Raw genomic sequence first — 19,495 nt, 5'->3', positions numbered from 1 at the left:
GTAAATAACACTGAAAATCGCACCATCTTTCATTTCTGAAAGTCGACAACGGCCACAGTAAATGGCTCTTAAAATGAGACCATCGTTCATTACTGCAAGTCGAATATGGCCACAGTAAATGACTCTTAAAATAACACCATCGTTCATTACTCAAAGTCGACTATGGCCACAGTAAAAATGACTCTTAAAATGACACCATCGTTCATTACTGCAAGTCGACTATGGCAACAGTAAATGACTCTTAAAATGACACCCATCGTTAATTACTACAAATCGACTATGGCCACAGTAAATGACTCTTAAAATGACACCCATCGTTCATTACTACAAGTCGACTATGGCCACAGTAAATGACTCTTAAAATGACACCATCGTTCATTACTGAAAGTCGAATATGGCCACAGTAAATGACTCTTAAAATCGGACCATCGTTTATTTCTAAAGGTTGACTATGGCAACAGTAAATGACTCTTAAAATAACACCATCGTTCATTACTAAAAATCGACTATGGCCACGGTAAATGACTCTTATAATAACACCATCGTTCATTACTGAAAGTCGACTATGGTCACAGTAAATGACTCTTAAAATAAGACCATCGTTCATTACTGCAAGTCGACTATGGCCAAAGTAAATGACTCTTAAAATGACACCATCGTTCATTACTTCAATTCGACTATGGCAACAGTAAATGACTCATAAAATGACACCACCGTTCATTACTGGCAGTCGACTATGGCCACAGTAAATGATTATTAAAATGTCACCACTGCTCATTACTGCAAGTCGACTATGGCCACAGTAAATGACTCTTAAAATGAAACCATCGTTCATTACTGCAAGTCGACTATGGCCACAGTAAATGACTCTTAAAATGACACCATCGTTCATTACTTCAATTCGACTATGGCCACAGTAAATGACTCTTAAAATGACACCACCGTTCATTACTGGCAGTCGACTGTGGCCACAGTAAATGACTCTTAAAATGTCACTACTGCTCATTACTGCAAGTCGACTATGGCCACAGTAAATGACTCTTAAAATGACACCATCGTTCATTACTGAAAGTTGACTATGGCCACAGTATATGACACTTAAAATGACACCATTGTTCATTACTGGAAGTCGACTATGGCCACAGTATATGACTCTTAAAATAAGACCATCGTTCATTACTGCAAGTCGACTATGGCCACCGTAAATGACTCTTAAAATGACACCATCGTTCATTACTGAAAGTTGACTATGGCCACAGTATATGACACTTAAAATGACACCATTGTTCATTACTGGAAGTCGACTATGGCCACAGTATATGACTCTTAAAATAAGACCATCGTTCATTACTGCAAGTCGACTATGGCCCCAGTAAATGACTCTTAAAATGACACCATCGTCCATTACTGCAAGTCGACTATGGCCACAGTAAATGACTCTTAAAATAAGACCATCATTCATTACTGCAAGTCGACTATGGCCACAGTAAATTACTCTTAAAATGACACCATCGTTTAATACTAAAAGTCGACTATGGCCACAGTAAATGACTCTTAAAATAACACCATCGTTCATTACTGAAAGTCGACTATGGCCACAGTAAATGACTCTTAAAATGACACCATCGTTCATTACTGCAAGTCGACTATGACCACAGTAAATGACTTTTAAAATAACACCATCGTTCATTACTAAAGGTCGACTGTGGCCACAGTAAATGACTCTTAAAATGACACCATCGTTCAATACTAAAAGGCGACTATGGCCACAGTAAATGACTCTTAAATTGACACCATCGTTCCATACTAAAAGTCGACTATGGCCACAGTAAATGACTCTTAAAATAACACCATCGTTCATTACTGAAAGTCGGCTATGGCCACAGTAAATGACTCTTAAAATGACACCATCGTTTTTTACTGAAAGTCGACTATGGCCACAGTAAATGAATCTTAAAATGGAACCATCGTTCATTACTGCAAGTCGACTATGGCAACAGTTAATGACTCTTAAAATGACACCATCGTTCATTACTGGAGGTCAACTATGGCCACAGTAAATGACTCTTAAAATAACACCATCCTTCTTTACTCAAAGTCGACTATGGCCACAGTAAATGACTATTAAAATGACACCATCGTTCATTACTAAAAGTCGACTGTGGCCTCAGTAAATGACTCTTAAAATGACACCCATCGTTTATTATTACAAGTCGACTATGGCCACAGTAAATGCCTCCTAAAATGATGACATCGTTCATTACTGAAAGTCGACTATGGCCACAGTAAAAGACTCTTAAAATGACACCATCCTTCATTACTAAATGTCGACTATGGCCACAGTAAATGACTCTTAAAATGACACCATAGTTCATTACTGAAAGTCGACTATGGCCACAATAAATGACACTTAAAATGACACCATCGTTCATTACTGCAAGTCGACTATGGCCACAGTATATGACTCTTAAAATAAGACCATCGTTCATTACTGCAAGTCGACTATGGCCACAGTAAATTACTCTTAAAATGAAACCATCGTTCATTACTAAAAGTTGACTATGGCCACAGTAAATGACTCTTAAAATGACATACATCGTTTATTATTACAAGTCGACTATGGCCACAGTAAATGACTCTTAAAATGACGCCATCGTTCATTACTGAAAGTCGACTATGGCCGCAGTAAATGACTCTTAAAATGACACCATTGTTTGATACTATAAGTCGACTATGACCACAGTAAATGACTCTTAAAATAACACCATCGTTCATTACTAAATGTCGACTATGGCCACAGTAAATGACTCTTAAAATGACAACATCGTTCATTACTGCAAGTCGACTATGACCACAGTAAATGACTTTTAAAATAACACCATCGTTCATTACTAAAGGTCGACTATGGCCACAGTAAATGACTCTTAAAATGACACCATCGTTCAATACTAAATGTCGACTATGGCCATAGTAAATGACTCTTAAAATGACACCCTTTTCCATACTAAAAGTCGACTATGGCCACAGTAAATGACTCTTAAAATGACACCATCGTTCATTACTGAAAGTCGACTATGGCCACAGTAAATGACTCTTAAAATGACACCATCATATTTTACTGAAAGTCGACTATGGCCACAGTAAATGACTCTTAAAATGACACCATCGTTCATTACTGCAAGTCGACTATGACCGCAGTAAATGACTCTTAAAATAACACCATCGTTCATTACTAAAGGTCACTATGGCCACAGTTAATGACTCTTAAAATGACACCATCGTTCAATACTAAAAGTCGACTATGGCCACAGTAAATGACTCTAAAAATAAGACCATCGTTCATTACTGCAAGTCGACTATGACCACAGTAAATGACTCTTAAAATAAGACCATCGTTCATTACTAAAGGTCGACTATGGCCACAGTAAATGACTCTTAAAATGACACCATCGTTCAATACTAAAAGTCGACTATGGCCACAGTAAATGACTCTTAAAATAAGACCATCGTTCATTACTGCAAGTCGACTATGGCCACAGTAAAAGACTCTTAAAATGACACTATCGTTCATAACTAAAAGTCGACTATGGCCACAGTAAATGACTCTTAATATGACACCATCGTTCATTACTTCCAGTCGACTATGGCCACAGTAAATGACTCTTAAAATAACACCATCGTTCATTACTGAAATTCGACTATGGCCACAGTAAATTACTCTCAAAATAAGACCACCGTTCCTTACTGCAAGTCGACTATGGCCACAGTAAATGACTCTTCAAATGACACCCATCGTTCATTACTGCTATTCGACTATGGTCACAGTAAATGAATCTTAAAATGACACCACCGTTCATTACTAAAAGTTGACTATGGCCACAGTAAATGACTCTTAAAATGACACCATCGTTCATTACTGGAAGTCGACTATGGCCACAGTAAATGAATCTTAAAATTACACCATCGTTCATTACTGCAAGTCGACTATGGCCACAGTAAATGGCTCTTAAAATGACACCATCGTTCATTACTGAAAGTCGACTATGGCCACAGTAAATAACCCCAATTATCTATGTTTAAGCATTAATACGAAAAAGTGAATGAGATTTTGTATAAAGACAAAGGCGCTCTTATGCCATTATAAGCATTAATACAAAATTGTGAACGAGTTTTAGGCAAACCACATAGGCGCTCTTATCCGCCATATAGCCATTAATACGGAAATATGAACGAGATTTAGTCAATATACATAGGCGCTCTTTTCCCTCGATAAGCATTAATACGGAAATATGAACGACATTTTGTTAAAACAAATAGTCTCTTTTATCATCCATATAGGCAATAAATACGGAAATTAGAACGAGATTTAATGAAAAGACAGACGCGCTCTTATCCCATTATAAGCATTTATTCAAAAGACATAGTCGCTCTTATTCGCCATATAGCCATAAATACTGAAATATGAACGAGATTTAGTCAAAAGACATAGGCGCTCGTATCAACCATATAGCCATAAATATAATACAATGTAAGAGTACTATATTTTACACTTGTATGTATAATGAATATTCCTGATTCACGTATGAGTTTGAGCGCTCATTAACCTGTTTAACCTGCCCAGTAGTTAACATTGACCGTTCCAAAGCGGTGACACCGGCTTTATTGTACTCTTTTTGTATTTTGTTTCGTTTTGTGCCGTTCTGTTTTGGCAATTCATCACCTGCCATGAATAAAGGACCACGTACGTATGTATAATACAGGGTAAGATCTTTGATCCCAAAAGGTACATGGTGCTGCTAGAAAGAAGCACGGGGGCGATTCGGAACAGAAACTGACATATTCATATAATATCCAGGTATTTTATTAATCAAATATAAACATATTGTCATTAAGAAACAAATTACCTATGGAAAAACGTATGATTGCGTCACTATACACACGCACATACGTTTGCAAATGTTTTGCTAAGATTTGCAGTAGATTTACGCTTGTTGCAAGAAAGATATTTATTTTTGCATGCATTTATTATTGCATGTAGAATACGCATTTAATCCGAATGCGCCAACTCTTGTAAGTAGACAAAATGACACCTCCATTATGATGGCTTTTTACCCCTCTAAGACAGTGAAGGAATATTATTTTGGCGATGTCCGGAGGTGTTTATCAATAATTATTTATTAAATTTCATTAAACTTAATATGAATGTGTTCAATCATACTGCGGTGCACGCGTTATTAATTTATTGCCCCTTAATAGATTGAAATTCAGGAAGGTTGTACGTCCGGAGCTATTTCACAGTACCTATTTCACGAAACTTAAAACAAATATACATCATCATTCGCCGATATTGTTTCTGTGTGGTTCTCCGTCCTTCCACTTTCAATGTCCGGAGCTGTGTGACAGTAACTATTGCATGAAAGTCTATAAAACTTAAATGTCATCATACTGCAGTGGTGCACACTTAAGTTCTGTCCGGATCGATAACTCAACAGTTAACAGTAAACCGGTGTCTGTAATGCAACGATCCCACTTTTGTCCTTACACATCTTCCGACCGTACGGTGTTGTCAGCCATGTTGAACTTTTCTGCAGGATGTTAGCGTCTTTGTGTTCACCAGGCTTTACCTTTGAAATAGATTGCAACAAAATCCAATCTGGTACGACATATTGACTAGGATTCTCACACAGTTTTTGAGTACCATGAAAGTTGTGACATTCGCTACAAGAAAACTTGCTTTTTAACATGAATATACATCTACTATCCAGAAAAATTTCTTACATGAAATTTCATGAGCACCTACAATTTCATCTGTAAAATTTATGTTCCGTGTTTTACTTACGTCTATCTGCTAGGGCGCTTGATCAATATTCTTTTATGCTCGAGCCTGCATTAAAAAACCCAAAATATTTGTGAAAATGAACTAAAAACACATCAAGTTACATAACAAGTCAAACTTTTAAAGTGTCAAAGGCTACGAAGACACTTATAAGTAATTGTTTTATTTCGATGATACGATAAACTTTTACTAATCATAAATTGCCTGTGACTAGTAATTGTATCAATGGCTTGGTTATGCTAAAACACGTTACAGATATCTCTTTAAACCATTTTGTAAAACGTAAATCCGAATGAAATTTCTATGACATTTATACGAAAAGAAAAACCTAATATGACTGCTATATTTTTTTACAAAACTGATCATTGTAGTATTAATGATATGGACAATACATACGGTGAGTTGTTGCCAGGCTATATGCTGTGAAAATACTTTTGGCCACCGTTCGTTGCAGAGCCTCTGTGGCCTCTTTATAACTACATCCAGTCGCGTGCAGTTTTATGATATGAAACAAACGATTATGAGAATATTTAACAAATTTTACATACATGTACTGTGAAATATTTTCTGTACGAATATGTAGTTTACTTTGACACCAAAGAAGAAAATAATTATTGTATGACATTCGAAACCGATATACTTTTTTCAATTAATTATATAACTTTAAATTTTTGCCTTTACTATTTATATTGTTCGGACTCGCCTTTAAAAAAACCGCGTAAAAAATAAAACGGGATTCTATGTCTATTGACAGTCTAACAGGCATGTTATATGGAGATATTGTACATTTTAAGAATTTGTTCTTCCCATTAACATTTAAAATATTTACATTTGACGAATTAAATTTACACAAACACAGCGCAAGTTTATACTTTCGTGAATAAAATGTGGTTGTGCACAAAATGAACAAAATGTTACGCACTCTTATAAATAAAATCATGTTTTGAAAACGTATATATTATTGTAAGATAATACTTGTTACAAAAAATAATCAAAGACCATACTCTTTACCTCTTGCATCATCACTGAACACGCTTCCTTGACGAGGACGGATTCTGTATACGATGAAACTAGTCTGTAATTTAATATAAAAATGGTATTGGTTTTAATTTTTATAAGTTTAAGTTTAGTTTTTAACAAATGTTGATGGCAGTCTCGATCGAGCACGACCTTAGATGTATATCTTTCCACATACTATAATTTTTAACCTTTACAAAATCGGTCATATGCAATATTATGTTTATTTTTCACTTTCTAAATCCATTGTAAACGGCCCAATGATTATGTTATGGCTGACTGGAATAGTTCATGAAAAAAATCAATACTCAATAAAAAAAATATAATACGAAATACCTTTTGTTCTTCTTGTAAGCTGATTTCAGCTTTTCGTTAGCTACGAGCTTTACCAAAGGGTGGTTCCTGTAAATGTCGTCATTATTGACAGTTTAAGTAAGCAATCAATTTCCCATGTTTTGTGAAATTTGTATGAAATCAAAGAAAGGGAAAGTTTTACATTGTGTATGGTACCGTTTGTCAGGAGAAATTGTGAATAAGCGAATAACACATATTTTTTCTTTACAATCGAACCTCGACTTTTATCGTTGATTGATTCAAAATATTTCGGCTCTTATCCTAAATATAAAGTGGTTATATAAATAAGGGAACACATATAGCTTTCAATATAATTGGTATTTTGAATGCCAAGCGCTTATGCAATATACAGTTGCCATTGCTAGGCATTGTACTGTACTAAGTGCCTGTTCGTAATGCAACCGGATCATTGCGATACTTTGGTCTTTACGAATTTCTCATATAGAGTTTATCTATTTCGTTCGGATCTCATAGAATTCGAAGTAGCTATTGACTTTGGACAAGTAACAGACGCATCAAGACCAATTCCACAACACCGTCACACATAGGTTTCGGTGGCAAGACCGAGTTCGAATACTACGCCGTTTACAAAGCTTTTCTGCTGTTAAAGTCAGTTTTTGTAAGCATTAACGCACATTTTGAATAAGCTTAGTATATCAGTGCATTGAATTTAATTGCAGAAAAGCTACCTTATTTATGACAATTACAACTTACCCGTTTTCTGAAAAGGTATCTTGGATGTTTTTCTCCACGACAGTCAGTGCCTGAATTACATGAGGAAAAAACTGATAAAAAAGAACCAAATGATTATAGCATGTACACTGTTTCAAGAGTATGACAATATGTTAATGAAATTGTGCATTAATATTTGAATATGATAATCAATAGGCATGCAACGGAGAGTAATGTATGAATTAATACCTCTAACGTGAAAACGCAAAATCCATATCCGATGGAACTTTTTGGTGCCGCGTCTACGTTTGTAATAAATTTGCAATGGTTAAGCAACCACAAAACGTCACTGAAATATATATAAAAAAAGATCGGAATGAAATGGCGATAGAACTTCGACCAAATTCCTATGAACTTATGTGATCCAATGAAGAGTAAAATATATATGACTTTCTTTTACATTATAGTAACCACTAGAACATGTAGAAATCCTATGAAACCATTGCTCACCTGTCTTCCACCGTCGATGTGACAATGGAAAATCACGTTTTGTATGCCACAGGGACCTAGATAGCATTTAATGTTGCCATAGTCGACTTGCAGTAATGAACTGTGATGACATTTTAAGAGTCATTTACTGTGGCCATAGTCGACTTGCAGTAATGAACAGTGGTGACATTTTAAGAGTCATTTACTGTGGCCATAGTCGACTTGCAGTAATGAACAGTGGTGACATTTTAAGAGTCATTTACTGTGGCCATAGTCGACTTCCAGTAATAAAAAAGGGTGTCATTTTAAAAGTCATTTACTGTGGCCATAGTCGACTTGCAGTAATGAACGATGGTGTCATTTTAAGAGTCATTTACTGTGGCCATAGTCGACTTGCAGTAATGAACAGAGGTGACATTTTAAGAGTCATTTACTGTGGCCATAGTCGACTTGCAGTAATGTACGATGGTGTCATTTTAAGAGTCATTTACTGTGGCCATAGTCGAATTGCAGTAATGAACGATGGTGTTATTTAATGAGTCATTTACTGTGGCCATAGTCGACTTTTAGTAATGAACGATGGTGTCATTTTAAGAGTCTTTTACTGTGGCCATAGTCGACTAGCAGTTATGAACGATGGTGTCATTTTAAGAATCATTTACTGTGGCCATAGTCGACTTGCAGTAATGAACAGTGGTGACATTTTAAGAGTCATTTACTGTGGCCATAGTCGACGTTTAGTAATGAACGATGGTGTTATTTTAAGAGTCATTTACTGTAGCCATAGTCGAATTGCAGTAATGAACGATGGTGTCATTTTAAGAGTCATTTACTGTGGCCATAGTCGACTTTAAGTAATGAACGATGGTGTCATTTTAAGAGTCTTTTACTGCGGTTATAGTTGACTAGCAGTAATGAACGATGGTGTCATTTAAAGAATCATTTACTGTGGCCATATTAGACTTGCAGTAATGAACAGTGGTAACATTTTAAGAGTCATTTACTGTGGCCATAGTCGACTTGCAGTAATGTACAATGGTGTCATTTTAAGAGTCATTTACTGTGGCCATAGTCGACTTGCAGTAATGTACAATGGTGTCATTTTAAGAGTCATTTACTGTGGCCATAGTCGAATTGCAGTAATGAACGATGGTGTTATTTTATGAGTCATTTACTGTGGCCATAGTCGACTTTTAGTAATGAACGATGGTGTCATTTTAAGAGTCTTTTACTGTGGCCATAGTCGACTAGCAGTTATGAACGATGGTGTCATTTTAAGAATCATTTACTGTGGCCATAGTCGACTTGCAGTAATGAACAGTGGTGACATTTTAAGAGTCATTTACTGTGGCCATAGTCGACGTTTAGTAATGAACGATGGTGTTATTTTAAGAGTCATTTACTGTAGCCATAGTCGAATTGCAGTAATGAACAGTGGTGACATTTTAAGAGTCATTTACTGTGGCCATAGTCGACTTCCAGTAATGAACGGTGGTGTCATTTTAAGAGTCATTAACTGTGGTCATACTCGAATTGCAGTAATGAACGATGGTGTAGTTTTAAGAGTAATTTACTGTGGCCATAGTCGACTTTCAGTAATGAACGATTGTGTCATTTTAAGAGTCATTTACTGTGGCCATAGTCGACTTTTAGTAATGAACGATGGTGTCATTTTAAAAGGCATTTACTGTGGCCATAGTCGACTTGCAGTGATGAACAGTGGTGACATTTTAAGAGTCATTTATTGTGGCCATAGTCGACTTGCAGTAATGAACAGTGGTGACATTTTGAGAGTCATCTACTGTAGCCATAGTCGACTTTAGAAATGAACGATAGTGTTATTTTAAGAGTCATTTACTGTGGCCATAGTCGACTTTCAGTAATGTACGATGGTGTCATTTTAAGAGGCATTTACTGTGGCCATAGTCAAATAGCAGTAATGAACGATGGTGTCATTTTAAGAGTCATTTACTGTGGCCATAGTCGACTTGCAGTAATGAACAGTGGTGACATTTTAAGAGTCATTTACTGTGGCCATAGTCGACTTGCAGTAAATTACGATGGTGTCATTTTAAGAGCCATTTACTGTGGCCATAGTCGACTTGCAGTAATGAACAGTGGTGACATTTTAAGAGTCATTTACTGTGGCCATAGTCGACTTTCAGTAATGAACGATAGTGTTATTTTAAGAGTCATTTATTATGGCCATAGTCGACTTTTAGTAATGAACGATGGTGTCATTTTAAGGGCCATTTACTGTGGCCATAGTCTACTTTTAGCAATAAACGACGGTGTTATTTTAAGAGTCATTTACTGTGGCCATAGTCGACTTGCAGTAATGAACAGTGGTGACATTTAAAGAGTCATTTACTGTGGCAATTGTCGACTTGCAGTAATGAACGATGGTGTAGTAATGAACGATGGTGTCATTTTAAGAGTCATTTACTGTGGTCATAGTCGACTTTCAGTAACAAACGATGGTGTCATTTTAAGAGTCATTTACTGTGGCAATAGTCGAATTGCAGTAATGAACAGTGGTGACATTTTAAGAGTCATTTACTGTGGCCATAGTCGACTTCCAGTAATGAACGGTGGTGTCATTTTAAGAGTCATTTACTGTGGCCATAGTCGACTTGCCGTTATGAATGATGGTCCCATTTTGAGAGTCATTTACTGTGGCCATAGTCGAATTTCAGTAACGAACGATGGTGTTATTTTAAGAGTCATTTACTGTGGCCATAGTTGACTGGAAGTAATGAACGATGGTGTCATTTTAAGAGTCATGTACTGTGGCCATAGTCGACTTTTAGTAATGAACGATGGTGTCATTTTAAGAGTCTTTTACTGTGGCCATAGTCGACTTGCAGTAATGAACGATGGTGTCATTTAAAGAGTCATTTACTGTGGCCATAGTCGACTTGCAGTAATGTACGATGGTGTCATTTTAAGAGGCATTTACTGTGGCCATAGTCGACTAGCAGTAATGAACGATGGTGTCATTTTAAGAGTCATTTACTGTGGCCATAGTCGACTTTTATTAATGAACGATGGTGTTATTTTAAGAGTCATTTACTGTGGCCATAGTCGAATTGCAGTAATGAACGATGGTGTCATTTTAAGAGTCATTTACTGTGGCCATAGTCGACTTGCAGTAATGAACAGTGGTGACATTTTAAGAGTCATTTACTGTGGCCATATTCGACTTGCAGTAATGTACGATGGTGTCATTTTAAGAGTCATTTACTGTGGCCATATTCGACATGCAGTAATGAACAGTGCTGACATTTTAAGAGTAATTTACTGTGGCCATAGTCGACTTTCAGTGATGAACGATGGTTTCGTTTTAAGAGTCATTTACTGTGGCCATAGTCGACTTTTAGAAATGAACGATGGTGTTATTTTAAGAGTCATTTACTGTGGCCATGGTCGACTTGCAGTAATGAACAATGGTGTCATTTAAAGAGTCATTTACTGTGGCCATAGTCGACTTGCAGTAATGTACGATGGTGTCATTTTAAGAGGCATTTACTGTGGCCATAGTCGACTAGCAGTAATGAACGATGGTGTCATTTTAAGAGTCATTTACTGTGGCCATAGTCGACTTGAAGTTATGAAAAATGGTGTCTTTTTAAGAGTCATTTACCGTGGCCTTAGTCGACTTGCAGTAATGAACGATGGGGACATTTTAAGAGCCATTTGCTGTGGCCATAGTCGACTTTCAGTAATGAACGATGGTGTCATTTTAAGAGTGATTAACTGTGGCCATAGTCTACTTGCAGTAATGAACAATTGTGTCATTTTAAGAGTCATTTGCTGTGGTCATAGTCGACTTTCATTAATGAACAGTGGTGACATTTTAAGAGTAATTTACTGTAGCTATATTTGACTTGCAGTAACGAAAAATTGTTTCATTTTCAGAGTCATTCACTGTGGCCATAGTCGACTTGAAGAAATGAGCAATGTTGTCATTTTAATAGTTATTTACTGTGGCCTTAGTCGACTTGCAGTAGCGCTCATCACATGCACGCGCACTATCATGTTGCCTGTTTATATATTTATTATCGATGTACATTAAACTTATAAACCATACGTGTAGTTTATTTATTTATTAAGTACACCATACACATCCATATTTGACCATTGCAGATAGAAGACTAGTACCAGTACATATAATTTCATTCGTATTTAAGAATGAAATTTATGTTATTACTATTTACTTTTTATCTTTTAGTCCTCGGACGTCTTTCTAAAACTAAATGTTTTATAACCGGTCTTTCTCTTCCATAACCGGTCTTTCTCGTGTATGGCCATACAACTATTTTCCATAGCCGAAACAGCCAATGGAAACAGGGGACGAAACAGCCAATGGAATCAGGAAAATGGAAAAGAGTGTTTCCCGAAATTTAAAGTCTTCCGCCATCTTGACTTTGTTGTTGTAAAAATCGCAAACACACAATACGCATATCAACCCGGTCACAGGCCCAATCGGTAAAATAAAAGTCCAGCCGGTAAAACATGTATCCGTTGATCGACATGCTTTACAACGCTAAATAACGAAGCCCAAAATTAAAAAAAAAAGTTATTATATCGAAATATTGTGAAAACGCCAGCATGCACTGTTATAAAGAACAAAAACGTGTGACATCGAATTGTGTATTATTATTTAGTTTAAAGGTATAACAAATATCTTTTGAACTAATTGCACCAATTGCTTATTGAGATGCTCTCGAGCCAGCTTCATGAGTGAAACCGGTATTGTATGTGTCTTTATGACAGATAATATACAAATCATCGTGCAACTTTACTTTTCACTGTATATAGTAGCCAGCCCCATAATCTAACGTGTTTGAGATGAACGGCCTTAAAAACAAAGTACCCGGTGAACGGGAAATATGACCAAGTGCTTTTAAGCGTATTTCCCGTTCCAGTACCCGGGGTACTTTGTAGTATTTTTTTAGAGTACCCATGGTACTTTTAAGTAGTACCGCAGCTGAAAACGACCAATTGAGCGCATGTAACAGGCGAACTACGGTGCAAAACTGATATACACTGTGTTTGCCAAAAGAAATATATATGTTTAAACTTACTTCGGTTTTCTCTTCATTTTTGTAATAAACGCTGGATGTGTATGCGACGAAAGGTAAATTTGTAGTGTTCGATATCCCTTTTCTTTCCTCTCATTCTCTTTGTGGAGAATATCACCTACGGCTAATTGTATGTACATAAAGACGTCACTTCCTGTTAAGCTGACACGTCGATCACATACATTTCGGTTAGACACGACAGAAGATGGTATGACCTAAATGTTTTTATTCTTTGACTTAATTATACTTTAATCTAAAATATGGTTTAATTGCACAATCACAAATGAATGTTTTTTGTGGAAATTCATTTCATTTATGTCAATAACCATTATTTAATAATTGTTCTTTGCCGGCTGTTTTGTTTATCTCTCTTCATGTTTTTGTACATTTATTCTTCCGTGAATATTACTCTTTAAAGTATACCACATGATGTAATAACTGAAACCCTTGTTATTGTGTTTAATGAGTAACGTATTGGATTTTTAATTTTTGAATATTTGCACAAGCTGTAATTTAAGTGTATTTTTAAGCCCAACAAAAAAAATTGTGTGGGTGGGGGCTTGCAATCATTATATTATGTGATGATTGGGAAAATTATAAGTCCCTAGATGGACTATCATTCCCCTTGATCTGTCATCGTTGTGGTCTTCCAGTCCAGTTTGGTCAGCTATTCATAATGGTAGTAATTGTGCTCAGTATTAATTTAATTAAAACGTTTCCATTGCCAGAGAATTCCTGTTTTCTTTTGAATTCATCAACACTTTTCAAAGTAACAATTTCAACTGGAAGCATATTCCATTTGTTTACTATGCAATTTATGAAGGAATTTAAACGTATGCACTTATTGGCTCACAGAGCTCCAGATAAGGATTTGTGAAATTAGTAACGGTACTGCCACTGGCAGAAAGAAAAGGAGTAACGCTTAAAATCGATTTATAGTACCTGTACTACCATATCCAAAAATACAGGTAGTACTGTACTACCCGTGTTCTTGGATATTGAAGGGTGTATAACTGACTTTACAGAAACATTTGCAGCAATTATAATCAATATATGTAGCTTCTTAAACTGTAACTGTATTAGGTTTTCCATTCTGAATTATGATGCAAATACAACTACACATGAAAACTAATGACTTATACTATTTCTTCATTTTTCTTGACAAGAAAACACAAGCAAACTAATAAGCTAAGTAAATGAACACTTATTTCACTGTCTCATTCGTTTCCCATCGTGTTTTCTAACGTTTTAAGCAACCAATGCAATCAAATTGTTTAATATCGGGGCTACAATGTCTTTTTCTGGGTTTACAGATTTAATATCAGAATGGTTAGACGACACCGTATGTAGTCACTATATGACAACAAAGTGTTTGTTTTGAACCGCTTTCGGCTAAGCCGGCATTCCATTGCGCACGGACATATTGTTTTTGACGGATTTACAAGTTACAGGAAATCACGCCACAGAATAAACAATAATACATGTATATGAACCCAGTCTACAACTTTTCGGTAATTTAAATTAACGAAAAGCGCCGTTAGGTTAGGGACCAACAAATCACGCCGCGCTGCCGCAGACGTATCGGTACGGCCAGATTTTTTCTTAAATGCGTAAAATGGATATTAATGCCGTAATTGTACGTCCAGTTTATAAAAATAAATGCGTAACTCTTCATGAAAAAGGCATATTTACGGCTGTACGGCCTTTATCTGGAGCTCTGGGCTCACCTTTTTTTAGTTTGTATTTATGTCCCCTAATATCAATTTTGCTTCTCTTTTACAGCCAGCTCCAGCTAGTGCAACCACGGTGGGTGCAGGTAGATCACCCTCCTCTAAAACTGTCTCCCCTAGATCTTCAGGCGGATCCTCCACTGTCAGACAAAGGTGAGCTAGGACTTCTTTTTTATGCCTGTAGTAGCCTTTGAAAGAGGCCCCGACTTCAGTCTATAGGGGCTTTACAGAGGAAAATATAACCTCAAACATATTTGTTTAACCCAAATATAGACAGGTGTTATATTCGCTCAAGGTGTTTTAGTTCAGAATATAGCCAAATCTAAGTTTCCATTGTCATTTTTGTCTTCATTTAGCAAATTATAGAACTGAGGAATAAAGCTCTAAAAAAATGTAATATCCATTCCACTTCATAACAATTTGTGTAAGTTTAGCAAAATAATGTACATTTTGTAAACCAGTTTACCCCAAAAAGGTGTGCGTTGGTTCACTGATAACAATACAATAAATATACAGATTACAGTGTACATTTCAAGGAATCAAACATGTAATTCATGTTTTATAATGTATAGTTAAGAATTTTTCCAGATTATTTATGCATTTGTTTCTTATCCAGGAAAACCACATCAGGGAGTAGTGCAGGTCGTTCCAAGCCTGGCAGTGGTGGTGGCAGTGCTGGTATGTGGAGATTTTACACAGAAGACTCCCCAGGAATCAAAGTGTGAGTTTGATCAGACTTTAGTGTAGCTCGATAAAATAATTGTACATTTTTTATTTATTTAACTTGTTTCAAAACAAACGGTTTGGAATTCTTGACAAGATTTAATGCTTCAACATCGATCACCAAATAAAATTAATTTATTAGCACCATAAAGCATATGGAAACAAATAAAATATTGTTTAAAATAAACATTTTTCTGTATGGACATATTTTCCATTATCAGTACTTATGCATATGAATGTACATGTAATTGTCAAGCTTGTATTCTTCGTGTAGAACTAGTAAGAGATATAATTTATTTAAATAAATCTAGTGTTCTATTGTGGTGACTCTTGTGTGTTTTTTTTTCAGAGGTCCAGTGCCAGTCCTCGTGATGAGTTTAATCTTCATTGCCTCCGTGTTCATGATGCACATCTGGGGAAAATACATGCGCTCCTAACAGACTCTCGACATCTAGAATATTATCATAATAGACATTTTAGTGACATTGAATTAATTGTCTTGCAAATGCGTATTTCAACTTCTGTAAGTGTGCAACTGAAACTTGCTAAATGTTGTTCACTACAGTAATAGGTATACCCCCTAGGGCTGTTTGATAGACAGGGGTTTCAAACAGTATCAATATTCTTGTAAAATGTGTCATGTTATTGTTAAATGATGAGTGATTTACAATGAGAAATGGAAGAAATGACAGTTTTATTGCTTATGATACTTCTGATAGTATTTAAACTAGTAAGTATGAATTGATACTGATGGTATATAATGCAAGACATGTTGTCATTTTGACACCCTGGGGGTTAAATAAACCTTAAACATTCACATCTGTTTTCATCATAAAGGAACTGCTTAAAGATTTTTATTTTGAAAATTTATATCTTTTTTATCAGCAAAAAAATGTGACTGTTTAAACCAGTCTGACCAAATACTATGTAAATACTGTCATTTATTTGACTGGTTTTAAGGAGCTGAGTTTTGTGATGTATGTATTATTTTTCATGTGAATATGTCAGAAATTGAATAAATATTTATATTGAATAATTGACTTTTTATTGATTTTAAAATTGAAAAATTCTGTTTAGTTAACTTGTTATCATAAGACTGTGTATGTGTATTAAATTTACCATTTTGCAACATAAATATGTAATTAATACCACAAACAATTAATATTTGTCATATATTGGAATAAATGCATTGTGGTAAAAGCTCTGAAAAAAGCTGTTTGCCTATAATTATAATCGAAAACAATACAATAAAAATATCTTCGTTACAAATCCTAATTATGTACAAATGTAAAGAATATACAATTAATTAACTATTATATACAATATGAAACAAGTGAAGCAAATTTTAATAAATTGCGTGATTTTAAACTATACCTGATATGATCAATCTTAAGTTTCGTCTTAATTGCAAAACTGTTTAAGTTCATAGAAGATGTTATAGTTTTATACCCAATATTCCAGTAGAAAGTTGTTAGTTCTCACAATTTAGGTTGCTTATCACTTCACTATTTTAAGACACTATAGTTGTATTTGGTGCTCATATCTTATTTAACCCTTTCCCTCTCAGAAGCAAAGTGAAAATGTGCAAACAGCATACAATCAGAACACCCAGTGAGTAACTTGCAATCTGTTCAGGTTTTATACTGTAAGCTGCTTGTCAGTATCTAAGAGTTGGAAATGAAGTTTTTAAAACTTTAATTGAGTAAGAAAGGTCTTTAATTAAATTAAACTTTCTAAAGGACTACAAATGGGTCGAAATATATATCTCAGCGGTAAATGGTTAATTATGAAAAATTCTTTTGGTCTGAAAAAAATGTTCTTGTGCTGGACATCTTCTCATATTGGTCAATTCCTGATGACACGGAGAGAATGGACTGTTTAATTGCCAAGACCTTTTTTGAGGCCTGTACATATTCACACTAGCTTTATTTAAACAAGTCTTTTAAGTGTTGGACATACTTTTCTTGTTCCAACTCTATTCTGAAGTCTAAGAATGAGTTTGTGAATCAATGACCAGGTATTTAAAGCTTAATGTGTCAACAGCACAGACCTAAAGTTTCTATAACACAGCAGTATTATTCCCATATATGACACGTACGAGTGACACTGACTAGTTATTAAATTAGATATAGAGAATAATAGGTTAGTGTTGATTATAGATCAGGTTTATCATGCGAGGCTTCAAAAACAAAAAGCACAAGCCGTGGCAAGTGTTTTTTCGTTTTCGTGCCGAGCATGATAAACCTGATCTATTATCACCACTAATCTATTATTCTATTTATCCCACTTTTCATTTAGTAAACCTTTTTATTATGCCCCCCCTTCGAAGAAGAGGGGGTATATTGCTTTGCTCATGTCGGTCTGTCGGTCGGTCCGTCCACCAGGTGGTTGTCATACGATAACTCAAGAACGCTTGGGCCTAGGATCATGAAACTTCATAGGTACATTGAGCACGACTCGCAGATGACCCCTATTGATTTTGAGGTCACTAGGTCAAAGGTCAAGGTCACGTAGACTCGAAATAGTAAAGTGGTTTTTTGAATGATAATTCAAGAATGCATACGCGGCCAACAGGGCACACTCTGAACAATATTACTGAAGCAACTAGTCTGTAATCCTAAATCTATAATTATCAGTCCAATGAAACATCATCCTTTTAGTAAAATACAGTGGGTCAGTAAAAATATTATCAGAATATGAGATTTTTTGTATATTTTGTATATTAAATATTGTGTTAATGTTTAATTTTTTTGATTAATATAAATATAAGCAGGACAGGGGAGGCAATACACTACAGGGGAAACAAATGCAATAAGTTTAAATTTATTGTTACAGATTTGCCTCCCTTGTAATATATTTAAATTTTACCAAATGTAAGGCTAACTGCATTTTTGTAATGCATATTACTACTACTACTACTACTACTACTACTACTACTACTACTGCTGCTGCTGCTGCTGCTGCTACTACTACTTCTACTACTACTACTACTACTACTACTACTACTACTACTACTACTACTACTACTACTACTGCTACTACTACTACTACTACTACTACTACTACTACTCTACTACTACTACTACTACTACTACTACTACTACTACTACTACTACTACTACTACTGCTCTACTACTATTACTACTACTACTACTACTACTACTACTACTACTACTACTACTACTACTACTACTACTACAACTTGTTTTACAAACAGCCCTTGTTTAAACAAAATTAGTTTAACTGGATAATATCGCTGGATTTATGACGTCATTTTGTCGAAAAAATGACGTCATTTCGTGCCGTGGTTTAAAGCAGAAATTTAATAAACGGGGCATTAATCAACCAAATTCGCTGTAAAAGTGGGATAAATAGAAGATAACGGTAATAAATGATGGAATAAATAAACATTGAAAAAAGATTGAGCAGACTGGCATAAGCACAGGTTGCATGTTTGTTCATTCGAAAAAACAAACCGAATGCTTTATACCTCCCACATGTGGTTATGATCATGGCATACTCATGGCTGCTATTTGTGCTATCATCTTAATTATTATTGATAGGACTTCAACATGAACATTTAACTTTGC

At 35.5% G+C, this 19,495-nt stretch overlaps 1 protein-coding gene and 1 long non-coding RNA gene across 2 annotated transcripts; one reads left to right on the top strand and one right to left on the bottom strand.

The window, feature by feature from the left end:
• Positions 1-4,839: 4,839 nt before the first annotated feature.
• On the bottom strand, positions 4,840-8,292 carry LOC127858891 (uncharacterized). Its single transcript, XR_008039178.1, has 6 exons — positions 8,129-8,292; positions 7,922-7,971; positions 7,190-7,255; positions 6,233-6,911; positions 5,840-5,884; positions 4,840-5,624 (listed from the first exon to the last, which is right to left on the bottom strand). It is a non-coding gene; the product is annotated as an uncharacterized LOC127858891 (long non-coding RNA).
• A 5,263-nt stretch (positions 8,293-13,555) lies between these two features.
• Positions 13,556-16,941, top strand: LOC127858596 (protein transport protein Sec61 subunit beta-like). The gene is made up of 4 exons (XM_052395795.1): positions 13,556-13,660; positions 15,235-15,335; positions 15,799-15,903; positions 16,255-16,941. Exons 1-4 carry the CDS (start codon positions 13,658-13,660, stop codon positions 16,340-16,342), a joined length of 297 nt encoding a protein of 98 aa, XP_052251755.1. The 5' UTR covers positions 13,556-13,657; the 3' UTR covers positions 16,343-16,941.
• The last annotated feature ends 2,554 nt before the right edge of the window (positions 16,942-19,495 follow it).

This window comes from Dreissena polymorpha, chromosome 14 (genome assembly GCF_020536995.1).
Source record: "Dreissena polymorpha isolate Duluth1 chromosome 14, UMN_Dpol_1.0, whole genome shotgun sequence".
NCBI lineage: Eukaryota > Metazoa > Mollusca > Bivalvia > Myida > Dreissenidae > Dreissena > Dreissena polymorpha.
This window is presented reverse-complemented; position numbering and strand designations above follow the sequence as displayed.